The following is a 17,117-nucleotide window of genomic DNA, read 5'->3' as shown; positions in this document are numbered from 1 at the left end:
GAGGCATACTATACTTCAAATGAGGATTTTAAGTCAACCTACCTGCTTGGTAGCACTTCTTTCAGCCATTAAAATTCACAAGGGGTGTTTTGCAGAGCATTTGCATTTTGGGTTGGTACTCCAACAAATTTACAAAATTCCCTTGATCGGTCAAACTGAAGCCCATTAAAACACTGACCTGTAATTGTGGAAGCTTCATAAATGGTGCAGCCACCGAGAGGTCAGATCAAATGCGGTACATGCATCAATGACTATTTCACCAACTGTCTCATATAAGCTAGGAATGAGCTAGGTTGCCCATCACAAAGCCAATATAACAAGCAATTGCATGGAGGGGAAAAAATAAAACAAATAAATTAATAAGTTGATTTGGGAGAGTCACCGCCTGCGTCATAGACTGCTCCAGGCTGAGTCCGTTCATAAAAGAGCAAGAATCCCTGCAGGACGCAACTGCACTGCCCTCTCTCATTTCCCTTGTGCGACATCTTGGAACAAACAGACGCTGTTTATAGAGCCCTGAGCAAAAACAGACTTTGTGGGGAGAGAGAGAGAGAGGCCCCAGCTTGATGAAAAGTTAAAGTGGCAATTTTAATTGCTTTGCTAAAATCCATAAAAAATAACCAATAATCTTATTTCCTCACTTTGCGTTGGCAGAACAGGGCTTTCCGCACTACGTTCATGGATTAAGGTGCGGGATGCAAAGCACGATCGGAGTTTTATCAAAGCAATATTGCCTTTGCGGACAGAAACGTTTGAAAGACGAATGCATACATTTTGATTGTCCAAGGAAAACACAAAAGCTAATGCAGCCTCGTAAACCCTTCCAGCACGCTGGCTGGTTTGAACAGCAAACCGTAAAAACAGAAGAAAGATTGATTGTCAAGTTATGTTGAAGAAAATAAAACAAGGGGTCAAGTGGGAACCACTCTGAGCGAATACTTTGGTCAAAATAACTTTTATGATCATTTTAGGTAAAATTATGGTCAAAAATAAAATTTGACACAATTGAAACAATTGGTTGGCAGGGTCGCTCCTCGTTAAGAGGATCACCTCTTGGAAAACTTTTACCACAAATGGTGTGGTATCTTCTTTTTTTTTTTCAATGCTGATGAAAAGTCATGTTCACAATACCCCTTGAGAAAGATACACAAAATAACAAATTTCAAAATGCATTTAGTGGTTTGGATACGCCTTGTCAAGGAGCCCAGTTCACTGTTTGTACTTATAAAAGTCCTGGCGAGTCAAAGCCCTAAAGCATGGTTGGTATTTTAACAAGCCATGTGTGCACCAATGAAATGAGTTTGGTAGGAAATATTACACACACTTACACATGTATATAAAAGCGCATGCCCGGACGGTGGTGTTGTTGAAGCGAGCCTCAAGCACTGCACTTGGTCGGGCAGTTGCTGATAAATCCTGAGCACGGCGATCTGCAGCCTCCCAGCAATTATCAAAAGCCTACCAGCTGAACTATTTGCCATCTTGCTTCGACGTGGTTGAAACGCACCGCAGGAACTCAAATTGTCAGGACGAGAGAAGGGAAAGGGGGGAGGGGAGAGGGGAAGTGCACTGGACTCATTCCATCTTCCCTCCACCCCCACCCTCAGTGGCTCTCATTAACCCTCAACACCACCCCCACACCCCATCATCCCCCGCCACCCCCCTCTTCGAGCGCTCCTCGGCGGGAAAGCCATGTCTGGGCCACGGCTTGTGGTGCTCGTGCTCGCGTGGCTGTGCGTGTCTGTGCGACCCATCCCACGGCAGTACTCCCACACAGGCATGTGTCCCAACGAGATGAACCCTAATATGTGGGTGGATGCGCAGAGCACATGCAATCGGGAGTGCAGCCATGATCAGGTGAGCTGTACTTGTAAATAATGAAAATAATGTTAATAAAAATAACACCAGTAATAATAACAAACACTTTCTGCATGCAATCTTACCCCCACGTGCATGCTTTTGGGAATTATCTTTTCCATTGTTTGCATTAACTTTTTTTTTTTCAATATCATACACTTTGGTTTACATTTTTATTTTATTGTTTATCAACAATTTTCGGTGGTATGCTGCACTGTGCACTCCCAATGTGTGCTTCTGGTGTATCAGTTAAGTTTGACTACAATTCAATGAGGTTTACAAAATGGTAAGAGTTCATTAACGGTTAAGAAACTGGCCATTTGTAAAGAGGGTGCATTGTCATCTTCAAAGCCGAAAACGCATACAAGTTACTCAAACCGACAAACCATTGAATGCAATTGCTTCTTCAAAATTTGGAGTTTCTCAAGAAGTTTGGGAATTAGTTCCAAAGGTACTTTTGTATTTGAATACCTTTAACTTGTTATTGGAAGTGGTCATTACTCTGCACATTAAGGAATTATCTAAATGTACAGGGATGCATAATGAAGATGATATATATTGTTGCGGACCCGGGGATATTGTTGCGGACGGATAACTCCGTGACGCGGCAGGTCGCTAATCAACCGTGAATGCCAATAACTCAACCATGTGACTTAGGGTCGTTTGTCTACTGGATACCGGTTACCTAATGGTTCGCTAATACCTAATGGTTACCTAACGTGATCTAATTACCGGGGGACACATCCTCGGTATGCCTTGTTCAAACTGAATCACCTTACCGGATGAGATGCAGCTGAGCGTAACTGCCAAGGACGTACCGGCTAGAAAACAAATCGTTGGGGGATAACGTCCTGGCTAAGCAAGGATACGGACCATACTGGACCAATGAAGGAAAAGATGAAAACGAGCTGGGAGCATTTCTACACAAAGCATTTATCTACAATCAGGTGAGGAAAAGTATGTGGCACAGTGAATGGGGTTTATTGGTATGTACAGCAGCGATAGCAAGGAATTTGTGGGGTGCGACAAAAGCAGATACAGAGCAGACTTATCCCATTATATCTTCTACAATCTTAACTTATGCTACAACAGGCACCATCACACACACACACACACACACACACACACACACACACACACACACACACACACACACACACACACACACACACACACACACACACACACACACACACACACACACACACACACACACACACTGAAGATTAGATAGCCAGAAGGAAGGAGAGCACATGAGGACTAACGGCCTCCCAATACCTAACGTGGTCGGCCGACCAATGCAACCCAGTATGCTTTGGTGGACGCTCCACTTGAGCAATCCCACCTCAAGAGTCGGCGCATTATCTCCTGCTTAATCACTTTGCCGGGGCTCGCGGAAATGTGTACTCCACACTGGTCCCAGAGGAATGTCTGTCGCACACAAAGCCCGAGTGTAGATGCAGCGACAGGCAGACAACGAGGAGCATTGAAGAGAGGGCGGGCAAAGAGGCGGAGAAGTGGGCGAGGCAGGCAGGCGAGGAAGTGCAGAGAGAGCAGGTGGACAGCTTCGCGATCTGCATTTTATAAGCCCCGTGCGAAGGGAGGGGGGGGGGTAGTGACCCGAAGCGACACACCGTCACCCGAATCGTGCTCCCCTATTGGGTCCTGGCCCCGCCCTGCCAGGCGCCTGGAGCCGGAAGCGATCTCATTCACACATCCGGCGCGACACTGAACTCCCGGGCCGTGTTCTGGCGACTGGACAAGGGTCATGTCGGTCCCGCATGCCCATTCGGCGCATTCCAGGTGAGATGCGGTTGGTGCTGTTAATGTGCTTGACCCGTCCTCACGCCACACGATCCGAGTGACCTGGGCCGTGCAGCACGTCCCTATTTGGTGGCAAATTGTATCGATGCGTAGGTGATTGGAGGTGCGGGATGATTTTTCCCATGTGCGGGAGATGTTGGTGGTCGAGGTGTGGAGCTCCCAGTGAGGGAAGGTTGAACAAGGTGAGACACCGTTGTGAATCGGTGCGCAGATTCGAATGAAAGGACGCACCATGCGCGCCCTGCACAGTGTTGGTGGTGAGTCTCTCACAGGGCTGCGTGGGCGCGGTGCCTGCTTCGATTTGTATCATGGAAAAAAGGAAAGGGTTGGATGGAAATCAGGATTGAAAAGAAGATAGGAGATGTAATTATTAGACCTAGCTATTGTACCCACGCTACGCACTTCGTCCCGTTAATCCATTAGACATGAGGGGAACATCCGACTGCCCGAAGACTAACAAAATAACTGCCTGGGGATCACTGTATGTTGGGTGCCATTGCCCTAGAGGCATGCGGTTTTGTAGAACCACAACAATATGTATATGTATATGTATATCTTTATGTATATCTATAGCTATATGTATTTCTATATCAATATGTATATATCTATATTTATATATACTAGTGCATGCCCGTAGGTGCGTGCCTGTACATGCGTGGCCATACGTGCAAACAAAACAAACAAACAAAAAAAAAAAACTTTCAAACCGCGTGCCAGAAAACCACACAGGCCGTTCCTTCGCTCTCGCGTGCCCGTACGTGCGTGGCCGTATGTGCAAAAAAAACTTTCAAACAACCAAACAGGCCGTTCCTTCGCTGTCGTAAACGACGACTGGATTGGGGCATTGTGTTTAAGAAAATCGAGAAAGAAAGAATACAGTCAGTCGATAAATCAAGAAAAAAAAAAAAATCGAGAAAGAATACAGTAATCGTCACTGACTGGATTGGGGCATTGTGTTTAAGAAAATCGAGAAAGTACAGAAATCGAGAAAGAATACAGTAAGTCGATAAATCGAGAAAAAAAATCGAGAAAGAATACAGTACTCGTCACTATCCGGAAGTTCGCATATCGCAGTTATGATTATTCGCAATTTAGTTTTAATGGCCAATTATTCAATTAGCGCCAACGTATTTTGCCTTTTCGCAAGGTAAAACGAGGAGAGGAGAGGAGAGGAGAGGAGAGGAGAGGAGAGGAGAGGAGAGGAGAGGAGAGAAACCCGTAATGGCGAACGCGGCTGAGTTTCTATTCACTATCAACCACGGCTACGCAGCAACGCTTCCTGTCATTGGTTGATATAAAATGGCCGCAGCAACGGTTCCTGTCATTGGTTGGTAAATAAATGGCCATAACTTGGGAAGCACTTGTCCGATTAATATCAAACCTTGAAAAGGCACATCCTCAGGTCCCCCCAGCAATATATCTGGCAAGTTTTAATTAGATCGGACCAGCGGTTGTAGAGAAACAGTGATCACAGACACACACACAGAGATTGCTGGAATTATAGATACTAGTACGGGCCCGTAGGGGCGGGCCCGTAGGTGCGTAAACGACGACTGGATTGGGGCATTATTTCAATTAGATTGGACCAACCGTATCATAAATGGCCATAACTTGGGAAACATACTCGGGTCCCCAGCGTCAATTGTGACGTCATATCAAATGAAGAAGAATTGTGTTGTCCTGTCATTGGTCGACAGATAAACCTTCATGAAGCCAGTGCTGTTGCTATGACCAACAGTGACATTTCCAAAGTATTTTATGGGATGTTTATAGTTGTATCAAAAAAAAAGCATGCATGCATGCTGATGTTTTATCACAAATCAGTGTGAAAATCTACCTTTCTTTTAGTTTACAATGTAGAAAATATGAACAAAAATTCCAGTTATGACATTCAATAAGTTTGAAATGAACTTGCACATTTGATTGACATTTGTGATACTATTTCCTTTTGTTACACTGAACGTTTCAACAGATAGCAAAATAAATGATTGTCTAAAATTTAGTGTTAGGAAATATTTTTGAGGGATTGAAAATTGCAATATTTTTCATCGTTATAAGTACACATCTCTTTTTTTTTGAACAGATAAAGTTGAGGCTCGTGTGGAAGAGCTTGAACAAAGAACGGATCAGGATGTAACAGAACAAAAGGAACAGACAAAAGATGTGGGGGACACCAAATAGAGGGAGACTTGGACAAATGAGCAATGTGGGGAAGAATGAGGGGTAGGGGTGCACAAGATGGATACCGAAGAAACTCTCAGGAAGGAAAAACTGGAAATTTGGTGGGCTTTGGGGGTGAGAGTATTAACGAGGGTAGAAAAGATCATAGGTTTGGATGGGGCATGATCTGAGATGGTGGTGAACAGCAGTCTTGAAGACTTGGAGAGAAACATGAGATTGAAGAGAATGTGGAACTTTGTTCCAGTTGGGAACTAGAAAGACACTCGGTGGAGAACATACTTCCACCAAGCTGATTAGTTTACGTTTTGTATACCACTGATAGCCTGGATCTGGATTTGGACCCGAACTAAAATTTAATCGGCTTGTTCTTGTCACCTAACCAACTCACCCACCAATTTTCATCCAAATCCGTCCATAACTTTTTGAAATATCGTGCTATATATTGTTTTGGCCATATCTAAGAGCCTGATGTTGGCTTAATGGTTAGGGTGGTGGCTTAGGATCTGAAAATCCTGAGTTCAAATCCCACTCGGCTGTTGAATTAATACCAGGTGGAGTTGACTCTGCCTGTCATCCTTCCGAGGTCGGCAAAATGAGTGCCCGCTTGCTGGTATCCTGTGTTGGAGTGGCAACCCGTCCAGGATTGTGCCCAATAGCCAAGGAGACGGCTGAGGCAGCACAAACGCTCTGCACAGATGGTGGTCCCCATGGATGGATGGAGGGATGGAGGGATGGCGATGTCTAAAAATTTGCGCATCCTGATTCGGATCTTCAACAAAATCGAATAAATTCTTCCTTGTGACATACCCAACCTGCCCACCAAGTTTCATCCGAATCCGTCGATATCTTTTTGAGATATCGTGCTATATATCATTTGTGGCACTTTCTCTCAATGGTGAAGAATCACTTTAAAAATTTTCAGATCCAGATCCGGATTTGGAACTTCACCAAAATCTAATCATTTCAGCCTCATCACACCCAAGCTCTCCACAAAATTTCATCCAAATCCTTACACAACTTTTTTTGAAATATTTTGTTCACAAACAAACAAAGACAGACAGGGGTGAAAACAACCTCCATCCACTTTTGGTGGTGGAGGTAATATGGAGGAACGAATGAGTGGATGTCTTTTTTTTATTTTTAATTCTTTTTTTTTTTTTAAAGAGAAACATGGCATTATGTAGTCTTTTTAAGAGAAGTTAACGAATGAGTCTTTTTCATGAAGCACTGCATTACGTAGGAAAAATTGAGCTCCATTTAAGAAAGGAAATGCATTCAGCTTAAGTAAACAGTTTATAATATTACTCACAACACACAAACCACTGTCGTCACTCAAGCAAAGAAACATGTTGAACAACTAATTTTACCAAATGCAAAACTGCAAAAGAACTGGATGTTAGCGTTGGAAGTTTGGAAACAATGACCATTTCCACTAAAAAATTAATTTGATAAATTTGGTATCAAATTACCTCGTGATCGATCAAAAGTAAACTCGTGGCCATTGCAACAGAGCTTCGAGAACACTACAAGGGCATTCAAAAAAGTTATTTGAATGAGAGATAATTGTGAAAGACATGCAAATGTTTTGTTAATTTTTAGCTCACCTGGAACAAAGTTCCGGGATGCTTATAGGATGGTGCGTTATCCGTCCGTCAGTGTCAGTCCGTCCGTAAACACTTGCAACTTCTCTGAAATTACACACAGTTTCGATAAAACAGTGGGGGGGGGTTGCCCCCCCAAATAGGTATTTGCTACAACATTGGTTCATTGGTACATTTTGCTGGTTCTGTCCCACATTCTTCCTCCTCTATCATTATTCTACCAGGTGAGTGCCCAGGGGTATTGCCCCTATCTTTCAATATCCCACTTTGTGCACATACCATAAGAGGATTGACATATACATTTATTTATCTCTACATATGCTTTGGTGACTTTTGTTTGTGTATTTTGGAATAGTGTGAGTATCTCATTCAAAGAAGTCCCATGTACCAGAGGGGAGTGGGGAAATAGGTGTTGGGGGGGGGGGTGTGGTGTGAGACGATTCATTGAAGAAAACTGTGATGGATCATGAGACCGAAGTCCATGTCACACCAGTGAAGAGATTATTGGTCCCACGGCAAAATAAATTCAATGTTCAGCCATTAAGTGGAAGGCTTATGCAAACAGTGTTTTGTGACCTAAACAGTCAAATCAATGTTAAAGTTCTTGAACATGGGAAAACCATCAATGTGGTACTGCAGTGACTTTCCACACAATGATGTGAATACAAGGAACATGCAGATAATTCCCAGGTGCACTGTCTTAGGGCATGACTTAATTATTAGTACATCATAATGTTCTATCTCCCCGACAATTTTTTTTTTTATGTAGCGGAATAACTCGAGAAGATGAGCACAATAGTGACACCATCATTTATGATGTCTTTTTTTTTTTCCTCCAAACTTAGTGGGGCAATTAAGGTGACATTTTCTCCTCCCCCTGGAAGCACAACTCACTTATGGGGTTTGTCCATACCCTTTAAATGCTGATTACATCAAGCAAGGAAGCATCACATACCATTTTAACACTTCCCAGGCAAGAGCTACACAGTTTGTATGATTGTTATACCTCTATATTAACTGCAGTTAACTGTCATAATCTGTAATTAACTACGTTTCTGCTGTGGTGTACGATTTTTGTAGTTACTGTAATAGACAGCTGACTACAATAGGAATACATTACCTAGACTCCGATAGTATCATACCAGTCTATACAATTTGGCCTGTGGGTTTGTTTGTTTGTGGTTTGACTTGTATGCACTCCTAAACTGCTGGACAGAATGAGTTGAAAAATCAGTGGTTGTACAATTGTACTAGGGGTGTGCCCATGAAGGTTTGAGGTGGAAAAAAAAATACCAAGGTGAATGAAACTGCAATGAGGGAAAATAGGACTATAGTGGCACTGTAGTTTACTAAAGTATAACTATCATGGTACTATCATGATCTATAGTTATATTGTACTGATGTGAAGTGCGTTGCCATTTCACATACAGCAGATTATACTACGTAAAAGGAAGTCCACGAAATTTTTTTTTCCAATTTATGAGTATAGAGCTCGTAACATACGATTGTACGTCCTCTTCTTCTTCTTCTTCTTCTTTCGGCTGCTCCCGTTAGGGGTCGCCACAGCGGATCATCCGTTATGATCCGCATACTGATTTGGCACAGGTTTTACGCCGGATCTCCAAAAGTTTTACGGGGTCTCCAAAATCTACAGCCACGAGCAATTATACGGTGGCCGCAGTATTTCCATGGTCACACAATGTAGCAGTCACATATGTTTTTATTTTTCGGGGAGCCACACGGCGTATTTAGGCCTAAGTCACATTTGCCACGGCGGCCGTGGGGTCTCCAAAATTTACGGCCATTAGCAATTATACAGCGGCCGCAGTATTTCCACGGTCACACAATGTAGGAGTCACATATGTTTTTATTTGTCGGGGAGCTGCACGGCGTATTTATAAATTGTGGAGATCGAAAACGTGGGGTTGCCGTACGGTCTTTGATTTGATGTCGCACGGTGACCTTAGGGCATTCCTGCGGCGGCCATAGAATTTTCAAGGCAGACGCAAGGTGCCCACAGGGGGACCCGGAGGAGAACGTGCGGCCAGATGGATGGTAACGAATGGGTTAAAAAAAAAATTTTGGCTTGTCGAATTGCTACGGCGAACGTAGAAATGAAAAAAGTTATAACTCCGCGTTATATTTCCACGGCGACCTTACGGCCTGTAAAATAGCCAAACGGCGTAGGGCCACCCTGAGGCCTCCGCAGAAACTCTGCGGCTGCCGCACGTTTCTGTCAATTCAGAGGGCATACGGCCGCCGCATCCTCGACGTAGAGTAAATGTGACTTAGACATAAAGGAAGAACAAATGAAAAAGACAAAAATAAAAGAGGAAAGTATTTGAGAAAAAAAAAAGACCACTGGACCTTGTAGCTTACCTAAGCCCTGGCCTAACGTTGTAACCCAAATTTGGTAGCATTCTGAGTGGTGGATCTGGGGAGGAAAGTTTTTGAAGGAATTTACACGATTTTCTCAAATTTTTACCAAGTCCGCCATTTTGAAACACTTCCGGTCATGACCTCCACAATTTAACATCACGACCCTGTCCTAATATTGCAACCCAAATTTGGGAGCATTCTGACTGGTGGGTCTGGAGAAGATTTTGGAAGGAATTTGCACGACTGCCATTTTGACACACTTCCGGTCAAGTAAGACATGGACTTCTCAATTTAACATCAGGACCCTATCCTAATATTGCAACCCAAATTTGGGAGCATTCTAACTGCTGGGTCTGGAGAAGATTTTTAAGAAATTTACGCGATTTTCACAAAAATTGACTCAGCCGGCTATTTTGACACTTCCAGTCACGTGATCAGCATGACTTCCGCAATTTAATATCCCTACCCTGGCCTAATGTTGTGACCCAAATTTTGTCATATCCTGAATGGTGGGTCTGGAAAAGAAGATTTTTGAAGAAATTTACTAAGTCGGCCATTTTGACCGAGTTAAAGTCATGTGACCAGAACGAGCTTTGCAATTCCTGTTACCAGTCAGGAGAGATATCCACTTTGTAAAGTTAACATGTTGACTGCTAACTACAAGTATACCCACTTATGCCACTTCAAGTGTTCTCGTAGAAAAGATGACGCTATTGTATTGCAAACAGAATATGCTGGCGTGCCGGGCAACGCAACAAAGGATCTGCTGGCAGTTCGGTGAACTTAAATAGATGTAATAATTATGATCAAATTTGTGTTGTACTATTATATGCGATATTGAAAATCACAAAAGTACACAAATATGATATCGGCACAAAGCTCTCTTCAACTCGACAAAGACTAAAGAAGAGATGGTCACAACACTAAAATAAACTTGTTCTATACAATTCAGGACATTTGACTGCTGGCATGAGTCGTGAGTCAACATGTTAAATAACGTAGCATGGGCTATTGGTCATTAAAAAAGCGATCTTAATTTGAGTTGTTTAGCAAAACGTGGATCAGCTAAAAAGTGAAAACAATGCAAAATCTTCTCTCATGCTTTCCTGCCTTCATACTCCCTTCCTTCCCAAAAGGACTGCAAAAATCACGAAAAATGCTGCAACAATGTTTGCGGTTTGAGGAGCTGTGTTGCAGCACGCTTCCGGAGCTCAAATCGACAAGCACCAGTGGCCCGCCCCAAGGATGCGACGTGCGACCGTTTCATGTGCACTCAGCAAGGTTCCGAGTGCGACATCTGGGATGGCCAGGCTGTGTGCAAGTGTCGGGACCGTTGCGAGAAGGAGCCAAACTTTACATGTGCTTCAGATGGCCTCACATATTACAATCATTGTTACATGGATGCTGAAGCCTGTAATAAGGCTATCACACTCAAAGTGGTGACCTGCCGCTATCAGCTAACCTGGCAGGTACAACCAAGCTCATCTTCAGGAAAGACTACAGCCGGTCCAACCACATCCTATCAAACAACAGTTCAGCTACCAACTGAAGAACTAGTGGCACCTGTCCTGCTCAACAACCCAGAGCCTCAGACAGTCATCCTAGGGGCAACTATCAGCCTACTGTGTGAGGTGAATGGTCGACCCAGACCTGAGATCACTTGGGAAAAACAGAGTGGCGAGGATGATGATGTGATCCTTATGAGGCCTGATCATGTCTATGGACATGCAGTCATCACAAACATTGGACAGCTCGTCATATATAATGCACGAGCCACAGATGCTGGGATCTACACATGTTCGGCTGCAAACAAGGCGGGAATGCTCAGAGCAAATTTCCCTCTCTCGATTATTGCATCACCTCCCGACAGTGTTAGTGTGACCTCATCAACATCAAGTGTGTATTGCCAACACAGACCAGAAGAGAAGCCCTGTGCCAAGCCGGTGACTGTGCATTGGTATTTCTACTCTGGTCGAGACGGCTGCCTTGCATCATCACACGTCGATTGCAATGGTGAACGTGGCTTCCAGACTTACGTTGAATGCCACAACATGTGTGCAAATCACTTGTTCTCCACCTGTAGTCTTCCACCTGTTCAGGGCCCTTGTCACATATGGGAGACACGCTGGGCCTACAATCCATATCGTAGTCTGTGCCATTCGTTTGTGTATGGTGGTTGCGAAGGAAACGGTAATAACTTTCTGAGCAGGTCTGCATGTGAGGATAGCTGTCCTTTTTCACAGCAAGCACCAGGGCAATGCAAGCCATGTCGTACCCGGCAAAAGCTGGTATCCAGCTTCTGTCGTGCCGACTTTGTCATCGTGGGTCATATCACCGAGATGCTGGAGGATGTAGAAGGTGGCCTCATTCGTTTTTCCGTTGAAGAGATAATCAAGGATGAAAAGATGGGTCTCAGGGTTTTCAACATCAAACTCCTGGAAATAACACTCCCACAGATTGATTGGAGCTGCCCTTGCCCTAATGTTACAAATACCGAAAGTCTTTTGCTGGTGATGGGTGAAGTGCGAGATGGCATGGCCATGCTACAAACAGACAGCTATGTTCGATCAGTCAGTGAGAAGAAGGCTAAAAAACTGCAGGAGATTGTTAACAAGAAGTCCTGTGATGCTTTCCGTCATTTCCATGACTGACTATGATCAGGATACATTGGGAACTGGTCCAATCAATGTAGCAACAGAGTAAGAACTGATATTGAAGGAAAACTTTATGTTCCGTCCTCATACCTCAATAACAGCTGATACAACATAAACAGTCTCCAAGAGACCTTTTTTAAAAGAAATGGATGCAACTCCTAATCATTGAAGAACCATGAAATGGTCCAATAGATTTATTTTATTTTATTTTTACATTGATTGTTATTAAATGGACACAGTGCTTCTGGAATTGTTTATCACAGACTTCTACAAGGCAGGTCATCAGTATCTATAAAATAAGTAGCAGCTCAGGCTGCACTGGTCAGTCAACAAAATTACCTAACCAGAGGTGCAATGCTCGATCGTGTGAACTTTGCTGACCAAAACCACTTTTGTGCAACTGAAAAGATGGCATTGTACCAATGGTTAGACCATGAAGGAAAAAAAAAATGAAGAATTCAAGGTTATACAAGACCATATTGTTAATCACATCACCACTGCATACTTTTGGCCACAAAATAGCCTAGATGTATGAGCACTCATTTCTAAGTCGTACAGCCTGGGTATGAGTTAGCCCAACTATAAACTGTCATCCTGATGCTTTGCAGGCAGGGAGGTACACCAACGTGTGCACCGTCCCTTAACTGGATGGTTAAACTAGGTGTCCCATCTACTAGCATTAGTTGGTGTTGGTTAAAGATCCTACAGTATCCTTTGCAAAGATGAGGCAAGGCATTCATGGCACCCTAAACAAATTCCAAATTTGTGCCCTGATTGACTCCTGGGAAGGTAACGGCAAACCAATGAGCATAACTCACGGCAAAAAAACTACTTCGGCATAACTGATACTCATGAAAAGTAGGGTACATTGATGACTGCCTGGTGTTCACATAATGGTTAGGGTGGTGGGCTTGGGATCCCAGGATCCTGAGTTCAAATCCCACTTGGCTGTTGAATTAATACCAGATGGGGTTAACGCTGCCGGTCATCCTTCCGAGGTCGGCAAAATGAGCACCAGCTTGCTGGTATCCTGTGTCGGAGTGGTGACCTGTCCAGGATTGTGCCCAATAGCCAAGGAGACTGCTTCGGCAGCACCAACACTCTGCACAGAGTATGGTCCCAAGTTCAAGTATTGTCACAAGTTCAAGTTCTTATGGACGGATGGATTGATGAGAGTGCATACTCTCTTGGTGATGCAGCAAAAACTAATAATTGTCACAAGTTCTTTATTAACAACTTGAAAAGTGTATTTGTGAGATGGGTAAAAGTAATTATCATTATTGTTATTATTACAAATCATTACCTTAACATTCCTTGAACTTAAGGCCAAATGTATGAATTGGCTGCTTTGGTAACACTTAACTTGATCAAATACTTAGCTACCAATATAGTAGGCTATCAGGACACATCATGAGCATCTCCAGATGTAATACCTCAGGTATTTTGAAAACAAATATCACAATGATCATTATTGCAGCAGAGTACAAACCCATTCATGGATCGGTTCCCAAATGATGGGTCAGCGTTGCTAAAAATAAAAAGAAAAAATTTTTAAGTTGTCTTGCTGACCTGTGTACCACAGTGCAGCAGCTGACTGTGTGCAGCGGGTGGTCCTGCATCTTTAACATGCTCCACCCACTGCATCCTAAGCCGGAAGTATCTTACTAGCAATAAAAATCTTATTTCCCGACTACCTAAATCCTCATGAACTGTAAAATGGATGTTTAAGGAGGTTGGATTTGTGGCAGGCCATTCCTATTGGTTATAACCTTTGCAGCAATTGTTGGTGTGATATAATGGTTCGTAGTCAACATTCCAGTGAAGAGGATTCATATTGAGAGGTTTGTAGTATTTGCAGCTCAGGATTCATATTGGTAAAATATGTAGCAAATCAAGTTGGAAAGAATAAATCCAGAAGCTAGTTCTCTTCCGCAGAAGCATTAAGAGGCGTTGACACCGCGTTACCGACAAAAAAAGTTCCATGAGGGACGTTTCTACGTCGGGATTGGTCCAAGTCCTCGCCAATCACATTGCTCCCTGCATTTAACTTATTTTGTCGGCATTGCAGTCGATTACGTAATGTGTGTATGTGGGATGCAAGTCAACGTGTCGGTTGATTAGACGCGTCGGAATGCAAGACGACAAGACAGGCTGTCCTTGGTTGCGGCATGTGCACACGTTCGTATGAAATCAGACCTCCATCCTTGGTACAGGATCATCAAGGGTGAACCACAAGGAAGAGGAAGGCCACACTAAACTCCTCTGAGTAAGAGAAATAGCTTGTTCTCAAAACATCAGCATTAAATAATTTATTCTCCACCACTCACATACATACATCAAACACAAAACAGCTTACCTAATGTACAGTTATTGAACCAGTTTTACAATCAAACTTGGCGAATGTTTCTCGACTTTGCAGGCTCTTCCATTGTACTTCTGTGTATTCGTGTATTCTTTTTAATCATAAAAATAATTTAATGCTACAATTGCTTCCAATAATGCAAATTTTACTTTAAGTGTGTCGACACGATTCACATATCCAGAATACAATTGCAAAATATAGAAAAAACAGTAATGCAATGAAATGAAACATCTTACTGTTCAAACAATTGCATTTGTAAGATTAAAGTTTTTTTTTTAATAAAAAATTACCAAAACAATGGCACTCGCAGTCAACATTAATGCTGACATTCCAGGAACAATCACCACTTGCATAAAACTCTCGAATAAAAAGTTCAATGCCAGGTCCTATTTTGCCAACGGCCCCAGTGAATATCGCAGATTACGACTTTGATTCTCAATACAGACGTACCTCATTTCCCAAGGTGTACAAAAAACACAATGTCTTGGGAGCACATTTGAGCAATCACATTTAAATAATCAGCATAAAGCAAGAAATGTTTCACCTTGCAAGATGGCAATCATTTAGGATATAATTAACGAGTTCTGCCATTGATGGACACGGTAAGGGGTTCTGCAATCAATTTCACAATGGCTTTTGAATTGTATAATCGCCATGATAAGAGCGTGGCAGTAGGTCAGTTGCATCACACTAATCTTTGAGCTCTGGGCTTTATTTTCGGTGAACTTGAATAAGATAAACTGCTAAGAAGAGGGTAATGCAAAAGGGAGCACCATTTTGTGGGGGAACGATTAAGCAGGTTGCCTTAGTTATATTACAAACTTTTACAATTCCAAAGTATCTTTTGCATAGAACGAACCCTCAGCTCCACATTGAATAATTAGCTTCCTTCTGGGTTGACCATCTTTTAAAGTGGTGGAAGCCCTACCTCATCTCTATGCACAATACCGGTCCCATAGCACCGAGATTGAAACTTACCTTTAACCCTGGAGGAAGAGGTGTAATCTGTTTAACCGCACCTAATCGTTGGTGGACATTAAAGATCCCATGGTTTCCTTCACGAAGAGTCGGTGAGATATCACTGGCACCATGAACACATTACAAATTCCTGCCATAACCAGCAGAAGGCATTTCATCAGCGGCACAGCCATGCCTTAAGCCAATGATGCCACCCAACAGCCTTATATGCTACATACCAATGAAGGAGAACCTCACGTAATGTGCAATGGCACACGTCACATTAAAATTGATGGTCATCGTATTTTAGCTTAAATCCACTTAAAACTCAATTCCCACCTCTATATGAAGCACTTCCATCTCATTCATCGATGTTTGATTTTCATACAAAGTGCACATTTATCCATGTTTTAAGCCTCTTTTGCCACCCTATGCATAATAAACAGAAGGTTACCTCTGCCTTGCATTTGCTTATTCGTGTGTTCATGTTGTATGTTTCACAAATTACTTGAAATATTTTGCTCACAAATATACAGCAGTGCACAAAAAAATAATAATAGTAAAATGGAAACACCTGGGAAATGACACACACCGTACAATGACTTCCACACAGGTGTAGCCCATGTGTTAATTAAGCAAATAACATCCCAGCATGCTTATAGGGTCATGTTTAAAAATGCTGCACAGGCCTGGTTGCCTATAATTATGGCTAGCATGGCTGCAAGAGGATACCCCACAATGCCCTCATCCACAGAGCACGTATGGTCACCAATGGTTTGGTGAGCATGACACTGATGTTATTGGTATGTCACGGCCTTCTCAGTCACCCGATTTAAATCCAATCGAGTATTTATGGGATATTCTGGAAGAAGATGTTTTCCGCTTCCATCAAACAGGTGCGAGTTGATTGACTTTCTTGTGGAAGAATGGTGCTGCAACCTTCCTGCAGAATCCCAGACACTGGTGGACTCGATACCACAGTGCAAACAGACTGAACTGGCGGTACGTGGTGGCCCAACGCCCAATTAAGTGACTTTAACATTGGTGTTTCCATTTTTTTTTATCCATGACCTGTAGGTTCTGTCTTTTGCTGTATTGTGAATAGGTTTCATGAATCTGAATAGAAGAATGCATTGCTTATTACCAGGTAACAAAGGGACAAACAAACAAATGTCCTTTTTTTTTTAACCAGATGTCTTTTTCTTTTCTTTTCTTTTTTAGATCAATTTTTCAAAATTATATTTGTCGTTAATCTTAGAATTAAAGAAACAGTACGTTGGACTACATTAAACTAAGTGTTGG

General features: G+C 42.7%; 2 protein-coding genes across 7 annotated transcripts in view; one reads left to right on the top strand and one right to left on the bottom strand.

Annotated features, from left to right (window-relative positions):
- LOC147012082 (protein FAM234B-like) overlaps positions 1-17,117 on the bottom strand; it is a 125,320-nt gene that overhangs the window by 41,986 nt on the left and 66,217 nt on the right. The gene's annotated exons all lie outside the window — the stretch shown is intronic.
- Positions 1,333-16,827, top strand: LOC147012083 (WAP, Kazal, immunoglobulin, Kunitz and NTR domain-containing protein 2-like). The gene is made up of 2 exons (XM_085858290.1): positions 1,333-1,857; positions 10,979-16,827. The coding sequence occupies exons 1-2, from the start codon at positions 1,693-1,695 to the stop codon at positions 12,491-12,493; spliced, it is 1,680 nt and encodes a 559-aa protein (XP_085714416.1). The 5' UTR covers positions 1,333-1,692; the 3' UTR covers positions 12,494-16,827.

This window comes from Eptatretus burgeri, chromosome 15 (genome assembly GCF_056783735.1).
Source record: "Eptatretus burgeri isolate ZD-2024b chromosome 15, Ebu_testis_v1, whole genome shotgun sequence".
Classification (NCBI taxonomy): domain Eukaryota; kingdom Metazoa; phylum Chordata; class Myxini; order Myxiniformes; family Myxinidae; genus Eptatretus; species Eptatretus burgeri.
Note: the sequence above shows the minus strand (reverse complement) of the source record. Positions and strands in the feature narration are given on the sequence as shown.

Bases quoted from the DNA above. Each gene is read 5' to 3' on its own strand.
- LOC147012083 (XM_085858290.1), top strand. From the start codon at position 1,693: ATGTCTGGGCCACGGCTTGTGGTGCTCGTGCTCGCGTGGCTGTGCGTG. The intron at 1,858-10,978 runs GTGAGCTGTACT...CCTTCCCAAAAG, and splicing joins GGGAGTGCAGCCATGATCAG to GACTGCAAAAATCACGAAAA.